This window comes from Lithobates pipiens, unplaced genomic scaffold (assembly GCF_037356315.1).
Source record: "Lithobates pipiens isolate NorthernLeopardFrog02 unplaced genomic scaffold, aLitPip1_a1.2 Scaffold_18, whole genome shotgun sequence".
Taxonomy (NCBI): domain Eukaryota; kingdom Metazoa; phylum Chordata; class Amphibia; order Anura; family Ranidae; genus Lithobates; species Lithobates pipiens.
In genome coordinates this window covers 485,111,115-485,134,060 of record NW_027507758.1, presented here as the reverse complement: position 1 = coordinate 485,134,060, position 22,946 = coordinate 485,111,115, and the positions used below count along the sequence as shown (strand labels likewise).

At 41.8% G+C, this 22,946-nt stretch overlaps 1 protein-coding gene across 2 annotated transcripts in view; it reads right to left on the bottom strand.

Annotated features, from left to right (window-relative positions):
• NGEF (neuronal guanine nucleotide exchange factor) overlaps positions 1 to 22,946 on the bottom strand; it is a 204,042-nt gene that overhangs the window by 41,631 nt on the left and 139,465 nt on the right. For both annotated transcript variants that reach the window (XM_077488480.1, XM_077488481.1), the window contains 4 exons: positions 16,996 to 17,270; positions 15,038 to 15,198; positions 10,748 to 10,900; positions 6,721 to 6,850 (listed from right to left, as the gene is read on the bottom strand). In XM_077488480.1, the coding sequence (XP_077344606.1) occupies positions 6,721 to 6,850; positions 10,748 to 10,900; positions 15,038 to 15,198; positions 16,996 to 17,270 (719 nt within the window). The remainder of the gene's footprint in view (positions 1 to 6,720; positions 6,851 to 10,747; positions 10,901 to 15,037; positions 15,199 to 16,995; positions 17,271 to 22,946) is intronic.

Below are 22,946 nucleotides of genomic sequence, written 5' to 3'. Positions count from 1 at the left end.
ACTATTGGAAGTCCTCCTGAAATTCTCTTCCCAGTATTTAGTTATCTTTCATACTCTAAATAACACAGCCCAGTTAAAAGAATAATACTATTAAAGGAAGCAGAGTACGTGTTTGACTCCAGCAGCTTGGCTTAGCTGTTCAGAACACCAGATCTGTTTTGCAGAATATTACTAAGAAATCTTAAAGTAAGCAGACAGTGATTAAACAGTGCCTATCTTGGTTATGATGCCCTAGAGTACTATTAACCATTATAATCATGTTCATGATGCTGCTCAGCAATATCTATTTCTAAACTGTGTGTTATTCTACATTCTGCCTGAAGTAATACGTTGTCATGCGTAATAAACCTGCAGCTTCCAATCTGTGCTTCAGTGGCCTCCTCTCAGGATGGGGTACAAGAGAGCCCTGGCATGTGATTTCATGCCAACTCATATTTTAACACAGTCCCAACTTTGCCAAATCTGGTGACACATTTTATATTACTACCAGTTCAGCTCAAAGCGTTTGTTACCCCAACACTACATATTCCTGATATGTGCCTGCTGTACCATATACTTGTATGAGAAAGAATCCTGTTATCTTTGTATTGCTTCCTTTATGTGAAATCCCTGGTGTTCCTGCCAGTCCCTCTGATTTACTATTAAAATCTGACCGCACTAAGCACAGGAGCACGCTGGGGTCAGTTCTCTAGCTATGCTTGGAATTCAGTGTACTCTCCTCCAATGATCAGACTTGTCCTGACACGCCCCCGCTGCACAGCCATTTGCTGGCAAGCCCAGTGTACTGCTGCTTCTCCTCCCCCCAGCTCTTATGCAGTTGAAAACAGAGGGAATGTGATCACTTATAAAAAAAGGGAAAAAAAGGATTTAGAATTTTTTTTTATATCTCATATCTCAAATGTTTTGCCTTTCTATTTTAAACTTAATGGGTTGTTTTACAAAGTGATTGTTTACAATCACTTTTAGCTGAAAATGCACTGGTAGATTTTTGTATGAATGTTTGTACAAAAAAATCTCTTTAGTACATTTGATAATGCCATCAGAGAATTGGCGAATGTTGTTCAAAAGTACTGAAAAATGTGGTTTGTTTTTAACATTTGATTTTGAAATGAATGGAACGTCTCGAAAACCACATTGACTGATAGATCTGTTGATTCAACACCATTAGCTATTAGATAATTTAATAAATGTTACAAAAATGACATTTTTAGTGGGTATGCCCGGCTTTAGCATTATGGTAGGGCCCCAGAGTAACAAGTTGTTTTATTGAAAGGGCTGAATTAACATGACAATCAGACAATGCCTGCGATGCCAGTTTGTAAGTCTGCTCCTACCAATATGCTAAATTGTGAGGCTGGCTTTACTATTACTAGCCTATTCAGTGACAGCTGCTTATCAAATCTCCAGGCAAACTCCAAGCACCAGGTGGGACCAAGTAAGTTTTAAGTGATTAAATAACAATCATGTCATACTTACCTCCTCTGTGCAGTCGGGTCCCTCTTCTGCACTCCTGGCCCCTCCCCCCTGTCAAGTGCCCCCACAGCAAGCAGCTTGCTAAGGGGTTATATGACCTGAGTCACAGCTCCCTGTGTCCATTTAGGCCCCCTTTCTCTTCTGAATGGCTAACTGACTTTGATTGACAGCCGTGGGATGCCAATTAGATCACTGCTGTGTCTCAGCCAATCAGGAGCAGAGTCCCGGATGGCTAAGACATTGGTGGACATCGCTGGAGAGAGATGAGGATCAGGAAAGTAATTAGGAGGTGCTGTGGAGGCTGCTACACACAGAAGGTTTTTTTATCTTAATGCATAGAATGATAAATAAAGAAATTAACCTTCTGCCTTTACAATGCCTTTAAAGCCCAGTTCAAGTCACAGTATCAGATATTTTGTTCACAACCTTAATTTTCATAGACTTATCTCAACTTTCCTGTTAGAGCATTTGTGCAGTTAATTAGGCACCAGAATTAGATCCTATGCTCATCAGGGCTGCCTATGGCACCCAGCCACGTGTGTTCCTGCTTTCTTCTCTCTGCAGCAAGCAACTAAGTATCAGCATCAGCACACAGCCGCCGTGGAGGACCGTGTCTGTTACTCTACTCTCGAACGAATGGAAGCAAGCAAACATTCGCTGATGGGAACTGGTAGGCTGCATTGATGGGCGCTGGTGAGGCTGCATTTGATGGGTGCTGGTGAGGCTGCATTTGATGGGTGCTTCATTAAAAAGATCGGGTATACATGGGCAGGGCAAAGGGGTGGAGCCAAGGGAGAAGCAGCAAAATTAGGTTTCGCCTAGGGTGTCGAAAATCCTTGCACCAGCCATGTGAGCTCTCAGTAGTCAACACTCAGTAGATGTCAGACACACCCCTGCAATATAAGTCTGTGTAAGGACCCTTGTGATGAGAGGCCTAGTACTGTGCACTGGAGTGTGGGGGCAGAAAGCAGTATTTTCACATAGACTTTATGAGAAAATGAGTCTCAGAACATGCGGGGGGTACAGGACTATAAAGAGATAAAAAGACATCAACTGCACTTTAGGTCATTATAGTGCTATCATTAGCCCCTTGTTAACCTAATAAGCTGCTTGCTTGGAAGTATTAGGCTTTCTTTGAAATAGGTGCATGCGAGTGACAGGTACACTTTATTTAGTAAGGACATGTAGCCTGACTAAGTAGCTCCTCCTCTAAAACAGGAGACTAGCGGGCTGTCTGCATTCCTACAAAGCTGTAATTTTTTACCAGTTCCCCTCAGCACTGCATGTTTATTCTAAACACAGAGCAGCATATTGCACAGAACTTGTTCTCATGTCTGTTTACAAGGAACAACGCTCCATTTATTCAGCACCAATCTGCTCAATTTGGATGTTCTAAAAAGAGCTATCTGACGGCGCTGTGAATAAGCTCCGGGATACAATTTTATTGGGAGGGACTTGCTGCGGCTTGTAAATAACTATGCAGCAAGACAGAGGCCACATCGTGTAAAGATGGATTATGTACATCCAAATGCTATAAGTATCAGTCAAATGCTTAATGAATAAGTTGGCGTTCTTTTAAAAGAAGAAGTGGTTTTATCTTTTATTCTCTAAAGAAATGGAACCAGGAACCCAATCTATGTGCTTCCCATTTATTCTTTTGTATAATTAGAACACAATGTACATTTGCTTACAATTCATTACATTTGCTCTAGCCCAGTTTTTTTTTCCGTTGTTCTGTAAAGCTTGGGGAAGAGTAAAGACCCCTGTATTGCTTTAACCCTTTTCGAACATTTACACTCACATCAGCATTTTCCCAAACTGTTAAAAAAGTGTTGTGTTTTTTTGTTTTGCCATTCCTGCCTCCAGTGGTTTGCCATCTGCAACACAGGTCGGGTAGTAAGGGAAAACCTGCCCAATGCAGATACAACAAACAGCAAAATAAATACAATTTTAAATTAAAAAAAATAAAAAATAAAAGTGGAGCTATAAAACTACTATTAGATATAAAGTAAAAGATATGTTATCTCTTATGCCCTGTACACACGGTCGGACTTTCCAACGGAAAATATGCCATCGGACTGTGTTGTTGGAAATTTTGATCGTGTGTGGGCTCCATCAGACTTTTTCCGTCAGAATTTCTGACACACAACGTTTGAGATCTGGATCTAAAATTTTCAGACAACAAAATCAGATTCTGTGTATACAATTCCGATGCACAAAGTGCCACGCATGCTCAGAATAAATTACGAGACATAAGCTATTGGCTACTGGCCTCTTTATAGTCCCATTGTAAGTGTTTTACATCACATCGTTCTGAATGATCGGATTTTCCGACAACTTTGTGCGACCGTGTGCATGCAAGACAAGTTTGGGCCAAAATCCGTCTGAAAAAATTTGAAGGATTTTGTCGTTGGAATGTCCGACAGTGTGTACAGGGCATTAGACATTGTTCACAGCAGGACTTGCAGTCAGTGTCAGTTCTGGGATAGATAGATAGATAGATAGATAGATAGATAGATAGATAGATAGATAGATAGATAGATAGGTAGATAGATAGATAGATAGGTCCATTCAGACCTCTATGGTCACAGCATCCGCCAGAGATGCGGCTCTGAAATGTCATATGAATACATGACAGTAGCTGCAAAGGAAGACTAAAGATGTGAAGACGATGTGGACAGATCACATCCAGAGGTAAAACAGTCAACAGTCAGTAGCTAAAGTTGAACTCTCCTCATTTTTGGAAGAGGGAGGTCCATGAACCGAAAGGATGTTACCTAAAACACAAATAAAATAACCATGAATGTGAGAGACTTTACAGCATAAATCTAAATAGGGGGAAGATGACAGAGATCCTTAAGGTAGAACAATTAAAGGGTACTAACCCTGAATCTTTAATAAAGAGAGTGTGGTTTGATCAACAACACCTGTATAAAAAGGGGAAATCAGGGAAGAGAATTTGCAGATGAGCTAACTTAGAGGAGTAGAGCAAAAAGAACAAAGAAGAGGCATGAAGAGGGGGGAACTATGCTGAAGGTAATTCCCCAACAATCCCAAAAACTCCCAAGCTATCAATGGGAAAAAATGCACTACACACCAGGAAAGCCTAAAAGGTTTACAAGATGTGGATGTTTTAGTGAGAAGTTGAGCAGACAGTCTCACTGGAAGATGAATTAAGATTAACAATACTAGAAAAATGTTAATTTATATATAGACAAGAATTGCAGGACAAACTGTGAAAATCTAGAAAACTGACTTTTTTCAGGGATGGTCTCTTGAGAGTTACATAATGGGAATGCCAGAAAATGACATTAGGGTAAACAAAGGGTCAGTTATGTGCACAGGGTCCAGAACTGCTGGAGGACACTGAAGAGTCAGATGGTTACCAAGTAAGAGAGCACCAGGGCATAGGCGTCGTTAAAAGTGGGCTATTGAGGCTGGAGCCCTGAATGTGGGCTCAATAGCCCTAAGTGTTAGCAGCGGTGACGGCCGTATTTTTCCTGCTGTGTAATTGCGGCGCCACCCACTGAACTATTAATGGAGGAGTGATATGCTGCGGCCTAAGGAAAGCACAGAAGTTTAGGAGAACGGCAGCGCCGCTCGATTCTCCTTGTATGGAGCCAGCGCAGTGATGCCCCCTCCTCTCTCGCGCTGTATGTGTAGGCAGCAGCTAGCAGGAGTAACGGCCGAGGTGGCTGGGAGTGGGACAGAAGAAAAGATAGAGCTATTAAAGTGCTTCTGGTCTCTCTCTCTCCCTTTCTCTCTCTCTCATCAGATGTACAATAGGTGCTGATTTTCTTGCTTTTCATGGGCACATTGGCTGCATTTGATGGGGCACAATGGCTTCATTTGATGGTAGGTCAGTGTATGTGTCAGGTAGTTCAGTGTGTGTCAAGTAGTTCAGTGTATGTCAGGTAGGTCAGCGTGGGTCAGTGCGCGTCAGGTAGGTAACACCCCCCCAGTGCCAGACTCGGACTTCGGGCTGAAGACCTTGGTCTTTTTGCAACCTAGCAACGCCCCTGCACCAGGGACTGATCCTTGTTGACTTTGTAGGTCAAAAGGTCCCTCAAGAGATTGAAAGGACAGAGGAAAATCAAGAACCACAAGGGGTGCAATTATCCATGATCAAAAAAGGGGAGGGGTGCAAGTTCGAGTGTGTGATTATTCCCAAGGATAGGCTCCTACCAGAGTAGGCATCAGATCGCAGGGTTCGGGGAACCCAAAAAAATAGGGTAAAATGCACAATGGGGTGCAGTAACATTAGAAGAATGTGGAAAGACTGGCCTAATTTAAGAGTCAGAGGGAAGATTGAGAATCCAAACTGTAAGTAAAGTAAGTAAATTACCAAGGGACCCATTAAGATGAACAAACAGATCCCTGTGTAAAATGAATGCATGTAACAAATACAATTAAATACCCTTGGCCTGAAGCAACAGGCTGATCCACTAAATGCATTGTAGTACATACTGCATCAGGTTAGAAGCACCACTTTTTAAATCTGAGTCATATATAACACTCCACCTAGTGGATGACATCAGCATTAATAGTTACCATGGCAAGTTGTGGTGGAAAATTTAAAATAGAACCAAATTCGACCAATTGTGATGTAGCCCCTGGTGCTAAAAATCCTATTGAAAAGTAAAGAGAACCCCTTAGCTTGCATTTTCACAGCTTCAGATTCAGGGCTACCAGAACAAGTCAGACGGCTGTCTACAACATTGGAATGCCCTGTAGAAAACTGGAGCCACAAAGCATTTAGGCTATGTCTTCTGACTAAGCTACATTTCAGATTTCTTTTAATAATTCACCAGAGTATCAAAAGTACTAAATAATTCACTAGAATACCAAAAGTACCAAATAATTCACCAAAGTACCAAAGCTGCAGGGTAGGAATATATACACAACTCTACAGAAATGATTCATACAGCTACAAAGATCATCAGTACACATTCTACAAAACCTCTCACAAAACTATGGATAGTAGCTTCTATAACATTCTTCACACAACAAGAGTCTGAAAGTTTTGTTAGGCAACTGTTGGTATTCAGGATATGATGAGATTATATGATGATGATTATTGATGAGTTTGGGACTATCATACAATGATAGGCAGGGACAGGTCAAGAAAAAAACAATAGTGAAATACATCTTCTGTTAACCACAATGTTCTGTGATTATACAATATTTTTTTAATGCAAAAAAAAATTTGAAGGAGAGGAATAAACAATAGTGTTAATTGTAAATTACCTGTACCAGAAGTTTCAGGCGTGTGATCCTCTGAAAGGGAAGGATAAGGAAAGAGGAAAATGGAAGGCCTTTACAAATAGGATTAGTCTCCAAATGTGCTACTGCTTCCCGGAATTCTGTCCTTTCTTGACTGATAGACAAAGAAAGATTAAGTAAAGAGAACATTATTAAACATAGAGATAAATTAATATGCAGAGAGGGTGATACAATACGATTTTACAATACCTTAACAAGGTGTACATGTAAATTTCCCCACCCACACTCATGTCCTTGATTGTCCCATCCACACTAAACAGAAGGTATGGAAGAATCCTCACTGCTGCCTAATATATTCAACCCCTGTAGCACCAGTGGTTGCTTGAATACCCAAACAGTGATTGCATCTGATAGGATGCAGTCACTATTCGGTTAATAAATTTCCACCTGGTCCAGGCAATTTTTCAGTCGACATTTGTGAAAACAAGGCCAGACATGTCTCAAATTCAAGATGAAATGTTTAGCCTTAGTCTGTAAAGCAGTGTCTAAAAATTGTAAAACAATTTCAGAATAATGTTCCTCCATGTAAAATTGCAAAGACTTTAAATATATAATCATTTACAGCACATAATATTATCAAAAGATTGAGAATCTGGAGAAATGTCTGTGCGCAAAAGGGACAAGACAAAAACTCAATATTGAATGTCCGTGATCTTCTGGCCCTCAAATGGCTGTGCATTAAAAACAGACATGATTCTGTGATGGACATCACTGCATAGACTCAAGAATACTTCCAAAAATCACTGTCTGTGAACACAGTTCGTCGTGGCATCCAAAAATGCATGTTAAAGCTCTATCATGCAAAGGAGAAGCCATATCTGAACATGATCCAGAAACACCACCATCTTCTCTGGACCAAAGCCATTTAAAATGGTCTGTTGCAAAGTGTAAAACTATTCTGTGGTCAGACAAATCAAAATTTGACATTCTATTTGGCAACCATGGTGTTACAGTACTCTGTTAATGACTTTGCTGGTAAGTATTTAACAATTCTAAAAGGGCAAATCGTTTTGCAAAGCAGATGAATAAACAAAAATGTGGTTTGTGAATAACAATTTCATCAATAGAATCAATCAGTCAATGAAGGGTGAATAATGAGGGGTAAAAATATAAAGACTATATACTGATATATAGTATGTATCCTGAAGTTTTAGATGGAAATCATAAGTAGTTCATACTGTGATTGGAATGGTTTAGACCGAAAAGGCAGTTGGAAGTCTTCAACTGTCTTGTAAAGATGTCTGAGTTTCTGGATTAGCTATATCCAGGTGAGCCAGCTATATAGATATGTATCCCATAGTTAGGAACTCAAATAGTTAACTTCAGGCCACTTTTGAGAGGTGCCTTAATGTGGCAGTGTGACTTCACATGTTTTGCAAATGTATTCAACAAAAACTTCTGTTTAACCTAATTAAAGCAGCTTGCTTATTTTTTGTTTAGTTAGTATTTTTATTTCTGGCTGTCTTGAAACTGTGCCGGGGAACTTATAGACTATACAGAGCGGAAAATTAGATCAGCCACCTTTGACTGTCGTGTGCCTAAATGTACTAAATTTGCAGGAAAATCACCATGTCATATTCAGCACCTACAGAATTAGCTTAGGCTATAGAAGGCTGTAGAACAGTGATGGCGAACCTTGGCACTCCAGATGTTTTGGAACTACATTTCCCATGATGCTCATGCACTCTGCAGTGTAGTGGAGCATCATGGGAATTGTAGTTCCAAAATATCTGGGGTGCCAAGGTTCGCCATCACTGCTGTAGAAAAATTTTTCCTGCCATTGTGTGTAAAATATAAACTCCAGACATTTAGTATGTCATTTGTGTATGTAATAGCAAGCCGATGCTATAGACAACTCTTCTTTACCAACCCCTTAATGCTTTGCCACTAAAATGAAACATTAAACCTTCACCCTGCATTCAAACACTTCACCATCTTAACTCTTAAGCCGATCATAGACAGTTCACATCTCGGCCGGTTCAGCAAGAACCGACTGAGATTTGAACCATGCAGGGGCAGGCTGAATGTACTCAAGTTGATCAATTGATTAACTTGGGTACAACCAAGCTGCCCATGCATGGTTTTATATGCAAATGATTTTGCATGCGATTTTTGCTAGCAGCTGTGGTCACTGTGTTCTCCCCATGGGGGGCGGTTTCCCAATGGCTCCGCAGGATGGATTCCCCCATTAACACTGACTGTGTTGATGAGTAAATTGAGCAATTTTGCTCCATCTATGGCTGGCCTCAGTGTCCTAACATGACCCCTGAGATATCACATGCTCCCATCACAATAAATAACATAACCCTTTTCAACTGAGAATATTTGTCTTATTCATGCTGAAGTTGTCCGATACCAAGTTCTTACACTGTTGGTGGCAATATCTTAGGCTGGATTAACACCTATGCAGTTTTAGTGCTTTTTGCAATTTTCAGATTTGCACTACAGTCCATTTAACATGGTTTCCTATGGAACACTTTCTGTTTTGCAAATCTGCAAAATGCAAAAAACACTAAAAATGCATAGGTGTGAATCCAGCCTAAGTGCATATTTGAAATGATTTGCCAGACTGTTCAGTTTGCTCTGCTCAGTAATACTCAAAGAATCAAACTCCCTGTGTAAGGCCTGATTCACACCTATGCATTTTTAGTGCTTTTTGCATTTTGCAGATTTGAACTGCAAAATGTGTTCCATGGGAAATCATGTTAAATGGGCTGTAGTGTGTTTCTGTAAAATGCAAAAAGCACTAAAAATGCATAGGTGTGAATGGAGCCCAATAGGCCCTGGTTTTCTCATTAGCCAGTAAGAGACTTCGCTAAAACAGGGATAGCTCATGTTAGATTCCCCATTGTATAAAACAGACTTAAAATCCAAAAAGGCTGTGCAGGCCTGGGAACTCAAATGCAGCCACCATACCACAAGAATTCCTGAAAACTGTCTAAAACTGAACTCCTAATTCATCCTCCCTGATCCCATCCTCTTGACTTTACAATTGAGATCAATAGCACAACTATTGGTCCCTTCACACATGCCAGGGTGCTAGGTGTAATCCTAGACTCTGACCTCTCCTTCAGGCCCCAAATACAATCACTGACTAAATATTGCTGCCTTAACCCTTCTTAAATAAAGACACCACAAAATAACTAATTCATTCCTATCTTCTGCCTTAACTGCTGCAAGTCTTTTCTCACTGATCTACCTCTACGTAGACTATCCAGTCCATAGTGAATGCTGCTGCTAAACGAATCCACCTTACTAACTGATCTGTGCCTGCTCTCTCCACTAATCCCTCTACTGGCTTCCCTAATTCCCTACTACCCCGAGTTATATCTCCAAACTCATCTCACCTTATTGTCCAAAACGTACACTTCCTCCCAAGACCTCCTGCTCTCTAGCTCCATTATCACCTCCTCTCATGCTCACTTTGTGGTCTTCTCCTAAAAGGTCCTCCTAATCCTTCTGCATCAAACTATATTTTAACTGTACTGTCTCCCTTTATATTGTAACATGCTAGGTGAACTGTTGGTGCTACAGTATATAAATCCTGTATAATAATAATAGCATATGGATAGTAGTTTAAAATAATTTCTGTGGCTTACATATTTAGAGCATTTTGACAGATCCGTGAGCTGCCAGGGAAATAACTAGCTATAAGGTGATACCAGATAAAGGAACATTGTGACAAGGTTATCCAAAGAGGGGGAGGTAGGGAAGGGTGGCATATCACAATGTAAAGGCATACTTACATCACAAGGTCAAAGGACAATATTATGGAGTGATCTCATTGTGTCAGGACACAATCACTGGCTTGGTCAAAGTTTGATTACCTATTTTCTCTATATCAGAGAATATATTGCCTAATGCTTCACAGAGTCCAAAACATGCAATAAGGAACATACAGCAAAGCTATGGGGACACACAGAATGACAAACATGATAGGAGAGCAGAGGTTGCTTGGTTACATTTACATTTCTGCCATTGCTGAACTCACAGCAGCTTCCTGTATGCTCTCTCTTGATAGGTCTGGTTGCAGACATAGGTGACGTAGACCCCAAAATGATTGACTGCATGCTTGAATACAATGTCACAGACATCTGAAATCACCAAATTCTCCTCAAATCTCTGTTCCAAATCCAGAAGAAACCTAAAAACATAGACAGCGACAACAGATCATGACACATAGGTTTTACTGTTATTTAGAAACACTAAATAATACACTAGATTCAAAACTATAATGTAGAGAAAAGAAAGCATTTCAAACACGCTATACAGTAGGGGGAGTTAAGCTGGGCAAACATTATACAATTTTTTTGTACAATTAGATTTACCAAAACCATAAAATATGAGGTCAAACCTAAACACTTTAAATTTTTATGCAATCATACAGGCATTTGCATTTCACTACATAGTCGAAGGTAAATCTAAAGAAAATATAATATAAAGAAAATATTGTATAATGTATTGCCAGCTTTAGTCCTCATTTCTGTAAGTAGCAAGTATACAAGGGCATAAACGGAAAAAAGACATTGGAGAGCCATGATGCCGGATGCTGGAAGCGCACTTTAAGTTTGTGCATCCAGCATGAGAACAAACTGTGCACTACCATCAGGCGACATGATCTCCAACCGACAGGAGAAGGATATTCCCGGATCGCAGTGTGACATCATTTCCAGGCCAGGAAGTGAACAGCGTCTTGCAGGAGCGGGATGGAGAAAGTTAATTACAAATGTGAGTGCAGCAGCGGACGATATGCGCAGCATTTGACAAAAAAAGGGTTAACCCCTTGGGGGAGTGAGGGGGTTAATTACCATTGCTGCATGAACCCGTTGCATCACTGGCTAGTGGCAATAGTAATTAACCCCCTCAATCCCTCAGGGGGTTACCCATTTCTTTAATTACATTAATGGCTAGTGGCAGTATTTATTAACTCCTTGTATTACTAGCTACTGGCAATGGTATTTAACCCCTCACTTCACCAGGAGGTTAATCATTTATTTGTACATTGCTGCATTAGTAGCCATTGGCAGTGTTTATTATCCCCTTTATGCTATGTTAGTGGCAGTATTTATTATCCCCTTCATGCAGGGGATATGGAAAAGTTAATTTAAACTGCCTCTGACCATCAACACAGGAAAGTTAAGGGGGATTACTTAGCATAATACCACTAACCAAAAAACGTATAATGTGATTTTTTTAAACTGGCATCAACGCTGGGGACTATTACTGTGTAAATTAAAACCCATGCTGGGGGCTATTATTGTGTAAACTAGCACCAATGCTGAGGGTTATTACTGCGTAAAATGGCACCAATGCTGGGAGTTATTACTGCGTAAATTTGCACAAATTCTGGGGGTAATTACAGCATAAACTGGCACCAATGCTGGGGGTTATTACTGCATAAACTGGCACCAATGCTGAGGGTTGTTACTGCGTAAATTGGTAAACATTCTGGGGGTTGATACTGTATAAACTGGCACCAGAGCTGGGGGTTATTATTGCGTAAACTGTCACTAATGCTAGGAGTTATTTCCAATTGTCACCAATACAGGAGAATGCTATTGCGGAAATTGGCACCAATGATGCAAGGTTATTATCTCAGAAACTAGCATCAATACACGGAAATGTTTGCTGCTACTGACAAAAATGCAGGTGGTTATTATTGCATCCACTGACATGAATGCTGGAGTTACTATTGCTGCAACAATGTAGCTTACTTTACTCCTGCTTTCTCTTCAGCGCACCTTGTGATTAAAAATTCAGCACAAATGATATTTTACAGCATATTATTCATCCACACAAGTAGAGCAGGGTTAAAACAAAATGTGGGAGCACTGAAACCACTAAAATCAATATTGGTAAAAGGTGTCAGTTAATTCTGTTTTGAATAATGAAACCTGATTAAATTTGCTATTTGGCACCATTTACACCTGGGTGTAGCGATTTACTAGCGTTTTTGGGGTAATTTGTTTTTAGGAGTGTATTACAAGCATTTTACAGTTCAAGGCATTTTTGTTTGGCCAATAGAACGCACTAGGGCGAGGAGAAAGGAGATTAGAGGTGGAAAGCTGATATTTAAGCAAACAACGCTTGTAAAATGCTCAAGTCAGGCATTTCTATTGAAGTCTATGGGGCCAAAAACGCTTGTAATCTGCCAAAAAGAAGCTTATGTACTTTTTTGAGCAACAGGCATTTTGCTTCAGGCGACAGAACCCTCAGATGTGAACAGGGGCCATGGAAATGAATGGGATTTGGCTTGTTGAGCATTTTAGAGCTACAAGCTTCAAGCTCAGGTGTGAACAGGGCCTTATATATGCTCTTGTCTTGAAAAGACTCTGACTAATTAGCAAAATGAGGAGGCACAATTGGGGGTACTGAGTGGGTGCCCTAATTGGCGGTGCTATCCACTTTTCACCAGTTCCTTAGAGAATAAGCAGAAGGATATCAAAGCGTACATTAAAAAAAAAAAAAAAAAAACTTTTTGAATACTTGCAGCAGAGCACCTGTGGCTGTAAAATCTCTACTTTGCCTGCACCACTGTCAGAGGTGGTTGGATCCTCAATATTAGGTGCCTAGAAGGCCTGGTTCACGTGTTTTTGCAGGAACACACTACAGTTCATTTAACATGGTTTCCTATGGATGTAGTTCACATCTCTGCATTTTATGGAACGGGCCAGGGACTTTTTTTCAGTTTTTTGGTTCCATAGACTTCAATGGATCAAAAGTGTGTATTGAAAAACGCTAAATGCACCTGGAATATGTAAACTGCAACCAGTATAGGTGTAAATCAGGCCTAAGACAGCTTGCATTAGACAGCCAATAACTACTTGTGATGAGAAGATCTCCCCTCTGACAATACCCTCTCGCTAAGCAATGAAAGGGAGCTTGTATGTACGTACTGGGGGGAAGAGCTCTTCTAAAAGCACCTATGGTGATGACAGTTGGTCCCAGTAGGAATCAGGGCCGGTGCTCCCACTAGGCGAACTAGACAGCTGCCTAGGGCGCACTGCCGCCTAGGGGTGCAACCACAGCCGCTGGGTCCCCTCCAGAAGAACAAATTCCCCCTTGGCGGGTGGTGGCTAGTGCGGTGCGGAATGTAACGGGAGGTGGTTCCATCTGGCTGGCTGCAGAGTCGCTGGGCGGGGAGAATATGCAGGCAGGTATCCCCCCATTCCCTTCAGCCAAAGGCGACCATGCCGATGTCCAGCAGCATCTGTGAGTTACAGCTCTCTGCCCGCCCCGCCTCCCTCCTTTGGTGATGTGCAGCCATTGGAGGAGCAGAGTAGGCGGCATTGTGCACAGAGAGAGACAGCCAGGATGGATCCACCCAGGCCTGGACTGGCCATAGGACACTCACTGGGCCAAGACCGCCGGGCCACTTGTCCTGGAGCTGGAGGATCCTAAGCAAAGCTGCTCCTGCAGCCTGCCCTGCTTTGCCAGCCTCTCCGCAGCCGCCGGAGCCTGGGGGTGGAACCGAATGATCAGCTGATCTGAATGGGGAGGAGCTGGAGGAGGTTCCCTGTGCAGGATCCTGGGACTGGTGACAACGACCGACGTCTGCTGCCTGACATGTGGAGGGCGCTGGAAAGAAGTGCCGCAAGGTAAGAACTTGTCAGGTGGTGGGGGAAGCGCTGGGGATGAGTGCCCCAAATCAGACCTTATCACTGGTGTGTGACTCCCTCCACTTGGCTGCACCCCCCCTCCTGTCCACCTGGCTCATCCCTCCTCCTGACTCCATCCCTCCACCTGGTTGCACCCCCCTCCTGTCCACCTGGCTCATCCCTTCACCTGGCTGTACCCCCTCCTGTCAGCCTGGCTCATCCCTCCACCTAGCTGCACCCCCCCTCCTGTCCACCTGGCTCATCCCTCCACCTGGCTCATCCCTCCACCTGGTTGCACCCCCCCTCCTGTCCACCTGGATCATCCCTCCACCTGGTTGCACCCCCCCTCCTGTCCACCTGGCTCATCCCACCACCTGGCTCATCCCTCCACCTGGCTGCACCCCCTCCTGTCCACCTGGCTCATCCCTCCACCTGGCTGAACCCCCTCCTGTCCACCTGGCTCTTCCCTCCACCTGACTTTATCCCTCCACCTGGCTGCACCCCCCCCCCCCCCTCCTGTCCACCTGGCTCATCCCTCTCCACCAGTAGTTCTTGTGCTAAAATTATTGAATTCATTTTAGATTTTTTTTTCTTGGGGGGGGGGGGGGGCAAGCAGCTGGTCTTGCCTAGGGCGCAAAATAGTCTAGCACCGGCCCTGGTAGGAATGCTTAGCTAGGCCTTACCTTTCACTTGTGGATAGGACCTCGAGTACATTGGAGAATATGAAGTGTATTTCTGAAGGGTGCAGAGTAGCTTTTAGCCTCTCGCTCTCCATAAAATGGGACACAAGTAGGCGCAGGCTCTTGTAATAAGATGCTTCAGAAGTCACCAGTTCAAACATGGCCTAAAAGTACAACAATTATCTGAGTTAACTCCATCACATGTTAGAAAATTTTAAAAAATTAGACTCTTCTGATAAAAAATGTATCTACTAAAACTTTCTCTAAAGAGGAATTCTATCACAGACTGACAGAACTGAAGTGTTATTAAATAATGAACATATTAAGCGCCTGTAGGACTGTGTTCATCCAGGGAAGAGCTACAGTGATAAGTTACCCAATTCAGGATATTTTCCATAAATTCACAGAGCTACAGATTCACTTCACTTTCTAAGTTCACTCCCTTTTCCCCAATGTGTTGTGCCACCATAAGGAGTAGGTCCCACCATGCCACAAAGAGTGAATGGACCACCAGTTATGTCTATCACAAAGCAGAAACAGCAGTTCACGCTTGTGCTTTGTTATAGGTTGGTCATACACAGGCAGATTTCTCATTCTGACTGAGGCCGCGTACACACGCGGGGACTGTTCGCCCAACTTTGTCCGTCAAACAGTTTCAGCAAACAGTCTGCTCAAAATTAGCATGGACGGACATGGCCACACACGACGAACGAACAGTTTGCTGAAACCGTGCGCGATGACGTGAACGGCACGTACGACGGGACGAAAAATACGACGTCCTATACACTGCATTATAACTTTCGGCGTGTAAATCCTTTCTGAGCATGCGCGGAACTTAGTTTGACGAACAAGCCTACACACGAGGGGACTGTTCGCTGAAACAAAGTTTCAGCGGACAGTTTTTCGGAAATTCCGAAAAACCTTGTTCAGCGGACTGTTCGCTGAAACTGTCCGCTGAAAGCCCACACACGAGCGGACTGTCCGCCGAAACACTGTTCAGCGGACAAAGTTGGGCGAACAGTCCCCGCGTGTGTACGCGGCCTGACTCTTCCAGGTTTCCAGGTTCTGATCATAACGTTCAAGTACCTAGAACCACCATTTCTCCCAAATTGGGTGATTGTTTATTTTTCCGTATACTCACTCAGATTCTGAACAAACAGTATGGAATATGCAGTCATATGTGTGTTCAATTTATGCATATATGTGATTCTTATATGACTAACATACAGACACAGATTGGACGAATCTGTTGTGAAAAAGGCTATTTACAGCCAAGAAATACATAATATGTTGGCTTGATTTTCCTTGCATGGCAAATGAAAGGAAGACTGACCAAAACATGGAGGTTGCTAGCCTCTCCTGAAAATGCCTGGCTATCATACTAATACAGTTGTTTTTGAGTGTCTAATTAGGAATACATGTGCAGATCAGGACTGACTTTGAAAGCTGTATGTTTTCCATCAGTGACAAGCAAGAGCCAGATGGACACAGGTTGCATAGCCAAGACACCAGCATTTTCAAAGGAAAGTCAGCAGTGCCAGCATGTGTATTTTTCTCAGTAAAGGTTTGTTCAGGAGCCCCAGGATTACAGGGTAAATCACAAAATGTGGACACCATCATCTGCAGGAAAAAACACATGCAGGTTTCCAGAGCCCAGATCCCTACTTTATCCTGTGATACACTGGAAGGGCAACCAATGACAGTGATACAATGGCAGTGTCCTGAACAGGTTGCCAAGTACTAATTGGGGGAATTGGGTGGAGGAACCAGAGAAAGCTATACATACAGATAGCCACAATTTGGATACAAGCCAAGCATTTGGCCCACCACACCAATAACTCTGTTTGCCTACCAGACAGGTATACATTTCTGGGATTGCCAAAAGAATGTACAATATATATTCACTTTAAAAAGATCAGCATTGTTTGACAAAGGCATTTTGTTTAAACGTCTAAACTTACTTCTTGAAGTTTGACTTCTTGTGGCTGCAGTACGGTCAGAACTCTGCTATTTTTGATTTCTGGCAAGTCCTGCCACAGGTTGAAGCCAGAACATGTATTCTGCAAACGGCTCAGCGTTGAGTTAGACCGGTGATGTTCTATAGATGGGGGTGACCCCTCTTCTGGTGATTTAGAGCTATCTGGAGTTTTAGCGGGTTGTGCATAACTGTCCTGAAGTCTTCGAGCTTGAATCTCATGTTGTGTGGATTTATCTCTGTATTCCTGGTACAGGAACTCTCCAGAAGAAAACAAAATTAATTATCACCTTAGGTTATATTTTTATTTGAATTAAGGATAAAAAAGTGCTTTGTTTCTTATAAGAGCTAACTTTATAAAAAACTCATTATTTAATCACTAAATATTCAGTCACTTTTAATATAGCCTATATAAAAATATAATTACTTTGGTGCCATATAAACTGATATGAAAAAGTGTTTTTAAAACTGTGATTCTCACTCTCTGTGTCGTGAATGCCTTAAGCACTATTCAAATTAGCTGCTAATGTGGGCAGAAGCTCCTCTGTCACTATTCTTTTATGATTATTTTAAGTTAATTTCTTAAAGGAAGAAAGAAAGATGATGTCACACAATGTTCCTCAGAAGCACAGAGCTCATTATGCAATACCAAATCTAAATTCTAGTGCATGGAGTGGTGTAGGATGCAGAAGATCCACTTGATACCAGGTCACAACAGATGGACTCAAACAGAACTGATAGTGGAGAACATGGTACCTTACTCGGCCATGACAATCCTCGTAGCACAGTAAGGGCTCATGTTAACAGGTGTTATCTTCCTGAATTCAGAATGCTCCTTAAATGCAAGTCAGCAAGATCCTGTTGGCTTTATTTGAACAGCACACACATGGAGGCCAGAGACCATGTATGACCTGCTTTGCATTGTGCTGTTTTTCTTCAGCTGTAGAATGTCATTCTAAGGTGCTGACAAGGCAAGTTAAACCCAACCTTTTTCTTGTCAAATGCAGCGTTATGAATTTCAATTCAGCTGCATGCATGTGAATAGAAAATGTCTGATTAACATGCCTGTCGACATGATCCCTAAAACCCCATTCACACCTGTAGAATATGCATGTGTTGCAGATCCACATAGATGTGTGAGGACCTGGGAGTGGGAACCGGAAGTTATGAAGTGAAGCTAGGAAAAGAGGCTTAAACACGGTTCTCCACTGGCTAGAAATAAACAAGATCTTCACAAGATTCGTCTGACGATTCATCATTGCTTCAACAGAATCTACAACACCTAGAGCCCCGTACACACGATCGGATTTTCCGTCAGGAAACGTTCGATGTCAGGCTGTTGGCGGAAAATCTGACTGTGCGTATGCTCCATCGGACAATTGTTGTCGGACTTTCCGCCAACAAATGTTGGATAGCATGTCTTCATATTTTCTGCCAACAAATGTCTGTTGCCGGATTTTCCGGGTGTGTATACACAAGTCCGTAGGACAAATGTCCAAAGTACAAACACGCATGCTGGGAAGCAAGGATGAGCCAGAAGCGGTCGGTCTTGTAAACTAGTGTTCATAATGGAGAATTATCATTCGTGACGTGGCAAATTATGAAATCTTCAAATGCAGCGCACAATTCTCTTCTTCTTTAATGGGATAATAATGAAGCTGCTTTGCTGGTGATACTTATTGAGTTATTGCAAACACATTTTCAAAGGCTTTTTTTTTCTAGTGATATCAAGAATAATATTATTATGCTTTTTTTTAATTATGTGGGCAAGTTACCACAACACCATTATCCCATAGTTTTTAAGATCAAAGATACAACTATGTTGGTGTCCCTTGTCAATTTTACACTGTGTTTTTTTAAATGTAACTGCTTACTCCCAAACTGACACATAGCCAAATATTATTCTCCACAAATTTTATATTGTGCATTAAAAAAATAAAGCAATTCAAATTAGACATGCTATCTGCCAATAGAACTTAACCAAAAATAAACCAAATCAAATCATAATTCAACCAAAAAAATTATGTCAAAGCAATAACTCCAAGGACAATAATAAATAACACGTTATTTCCTCCGATTCCGCAACATGTCTGGTTGACGAATGGCCATTCAGAAACAAACTGAAAAAGCACAAAATGAAAAGCGCGAACTGAAAAGCGATAAATGAAAAACGCAAAAAAAAGTGTGAATCAACACTCACCAAACTTTTACTAACACAAAATTAGCAGAAGGAGCCCAAAGGGTGGGGCTAAAGAGCTGAAAAAAAAACACGTAGTACGTTTAGTACGACACAACGTTCATAATTGTTGGCCAACATTTGTGTGACCATGTGTATACAAGACAAGTTTGAAGCAATGCCCTTCGCATAAAATTCCACGGTTTTGTTGGCGGAAAGTCTGATCGTTTGTAGGAGGCATTTGTGTTTTGTAGCTTACAGCTCCAAAATGCTCAGCAAGCCAAATCCCATGCTTTTAAGCTGTCCTTGTTCACATCTGAACGTACCGACACCTGTAGCTCAACATTTAAAGCTCCAAAGACACATAAGCTACTTTTGAATCAAAATGGGGTGTTTTTGACCCCGATTAGTTCAATAGGAGAAAACGAAAAATTTTGTAAAAAGGCAAGTTACTTGCGTCCTTCAAGTGCTACCATAATAAAAGTATTTGGGGCCAAAAACATGCAATCCTTCCCCAAAGAAGCTCCTGTGTGGCATTTGATTCCTAAAAACTCATTAGAAATATAGAAAAACACTCCAAGAAATCTTCAAAATAACCTACATATGCAACACTGAAGTGTAAATAAGGCTAAAAGGTATCAATGCATGCACATTTTTAACTTGAAATAAAACCAGAATTTGACAATGCTGAAATTTTCTGCAGTAACTAACTCAACAATTGGCATTGGTGTTGTTTCCCCCTTGTTAAAAAAACAAAACAAAGCTTATTTATTTGTTTACTAATTACTAAGGTACACATAAGGTTAAAAGTTAATTTTCCTCTGGGGTTCCTGCAAAGATGAAACAACCACTATGACATCTACTACTTCATTACCTTTAACGCAACCTACTACATGCTCTCATACCAGCCTTTGGTACTCAGACTCAACAAACCTTCCTGGCAAATACCCAAGGTGCATGAGCTAAGATCAAGGCTGAATTTTAGCATCGGCTGTGGCCTAGGGCATCCGGATTTCCATGGGAGGCACAAAGCCACCAACATATCATGCTGCTGATTGTTGGTAACATATTTTCAAGTGTAATAATTCTAGATAGCTGCCCTACTCACCACAGCTATCTGGCTGGGTCCTCATTGTTGCTGTCTCTGAGCAGTTTATGCATTTTTGTTGATAGATTAGTTTACTGTGTATTAACAGTTCACCCACTCTGGGTCTATACACCTAGAACCTAACCGCTAGCAGAGCATTGTGATACTCTGCCCTGCTCCTGACGCAAAGTGGGCAAACGCTTAGCTTTTCTTCCCTAAGCCTTGGTGACCCTTATGTGTCTTATCTTTTTCACTTGTTAAGCCGCGTACACACGGGCGGACTGTCTGGCCAACTTAGTCCGTCGAAACACATTTCAGCGGACAGTCCGCTCGTGTGTGGGCTTCAGCTGACTTTTTCAGCGTGCAGTCTGGCGGACTAAGTATTTCGGAATTTCCGTAATATTGTCTGTCAGACTTTGGTTTCAGCGGACAATCCGCTCGTGAGTAGGCTAGTTCGACGGACTAAGTATGGCGCATGCTCAGAAAGGATTTACCACGGCGAAAGGTTGCATTGCTGTGTATTGGACTTCCTATTTCTAGTCCCGTCGTACGTGCTGTACACGTCATTGCGCAAACTTTCGACGGACTGCTTTGCATCCGTGTGTGGTCAAGTCCGTTCATTCGAAAGTAGGACGCACTGTCCGTCGGATTGTCTGACGGACTAAGTTGGCCAGACAGTCCGCCCGTGTGTACGCGGCTTAAGTGTGCTACTACATCTAACCTGTCAAATACAGTAGAAGGGGGGCAGCAAAGAACAGTTGGCCTTGGGGGCAGGAAGAATACATTTACCCCTGACAGAAATTGATACAATATTCTCTACCATAGAAGATTAAACTTTTTCATCCCAAAAAATGCAAAGAAATATTAAGTGTATTCTGCAGAGTGTGCAGGAAGAAATTGGCTGCAATTACTCTGTATATCAAACAGAGTCTGTAAGGTCACAAGTATAAATATCCTGTCTAGGCAGCATTTAAAGCAGTAAGGTTTCCTGGATCACTGCTGTATGACTTTACATTTGCCAGAAACCGTAATGGTTCCCATGTCAACCAACTGGGAACTATACATCTCAACTGGCTTCAGAGGGTAAGTACTAATATGCCAGACAAGAATTACGTGACACTACACCGATTTGTACAAACCAAATACCAGAAAAGATCAGCCAATCAAAAGTTTTTAACTTTGGTTGCCTTAGCCAATTAAAAACCTAGATTCATAGATTTCTCTATGTCATGCTGAGTCTTTATTCATTGGTGAACCATGGAGAAACAATATATGAGCTAGAACATTTTGTTTCAGTCTCACGCTTAATGGGACATGAATAACCAAGCTGAAAAACCCCTGCTGCAACTTTGGCTCTGGAAATGATTTGCCTGTTAGACCAAATTTTTCGTTTGCATAAACATAATGAATGAGATGTAATCAACACATTACTCAACTATCATTCACTCTATTTTACAGATAAACTATGAGTGAGAAAACTAGACAGGCACAGAACAATAATGCGGTATGAAGTGCCGTAACCTACAGCATATGAAACCATCAGAAATCATCTCCTAAATGACCTGACTACAGCATGATGAAATCTGGTTTAATATGAGTTACTTCACTCTGCATCATTGTGATCACTTAAATATGGACTAGTTGGATACAATATAGCTTCTATCAATGGAGGAGGCAGACCTTCCATTCATCTACCCGTCCTTAATTCATAGAGCACTTTTCATTTATGAAAGCTATAGTACAGCTTCTATAAATGGAGGAGGGGTGGAAAGAGCAAGCATAGTGAGCACTCATGATGAGTTGTGACAAGTCCCCTGGCTCTATTAACTTCCAAGGCACAGGAAGATTACCCCTGTCAGGTGGGGGGGAGGGGGGGGGGGGAATCTGGGGATGGACAATTTCAACCAAATCTGCAGCGATTATCACAGGGGACTTCAGAGATTTCACATTGTAAGTACAGTCCCTTGTGCTGATTTAAAAAAAACAAGACTAAACATAGACTTTAAAGTGTAAACAAAGGTGTAAATTAAACCTTATTTACACAAATTACCATTTAAAATATTTATGGTAATGCCACTAATACAAAATGTTACTCATCCAAAAAAGACAATGCCGTGTACACACGATTGGAATTTCGGCCAGCAAAAGACTGATGAGAGCTTTTCATCGGAAAAGTGTGTATGCTCTAAAAGTGTGTATGCTCGTGTGTATGCTCCATCGGAATTTAGGTGGCCGAATTCCCGCCAGCAAAAATTTGAGAGCATGTTCTAAATTTTTCCGACGGAAAAACTTTTTATCGGAAATTCCGATTGTGTGTATGCAATTCCGACATGTAAAAACTCAAGCATGCTCAGATTCAACTACGAGATGGAAGCTATTGGCTACTAGGTATTGAACGTCCTTTTCCTAGTCCCGTCGTACGTGTTGTACGTCACCATGTTCTTGACGGTTGTAATTTGGTGTGACCGTGTGCATGCAAGACAGCTTGAGCTGTCGGAATTCCGTCGGAAAACCATCAGAGCTTTTTCCGATCAAAATTCTGATCGTGTGTGCGCGGTATTAGGCCCCTTTCACAAGGGTGGACTGATCGGGTCTATGGAGTGGAGGATGTAAAACGGTAATGTGTCCGATCCTATCCGCTAAAAACACACGGCTGGGGAATCCATTCCCCATC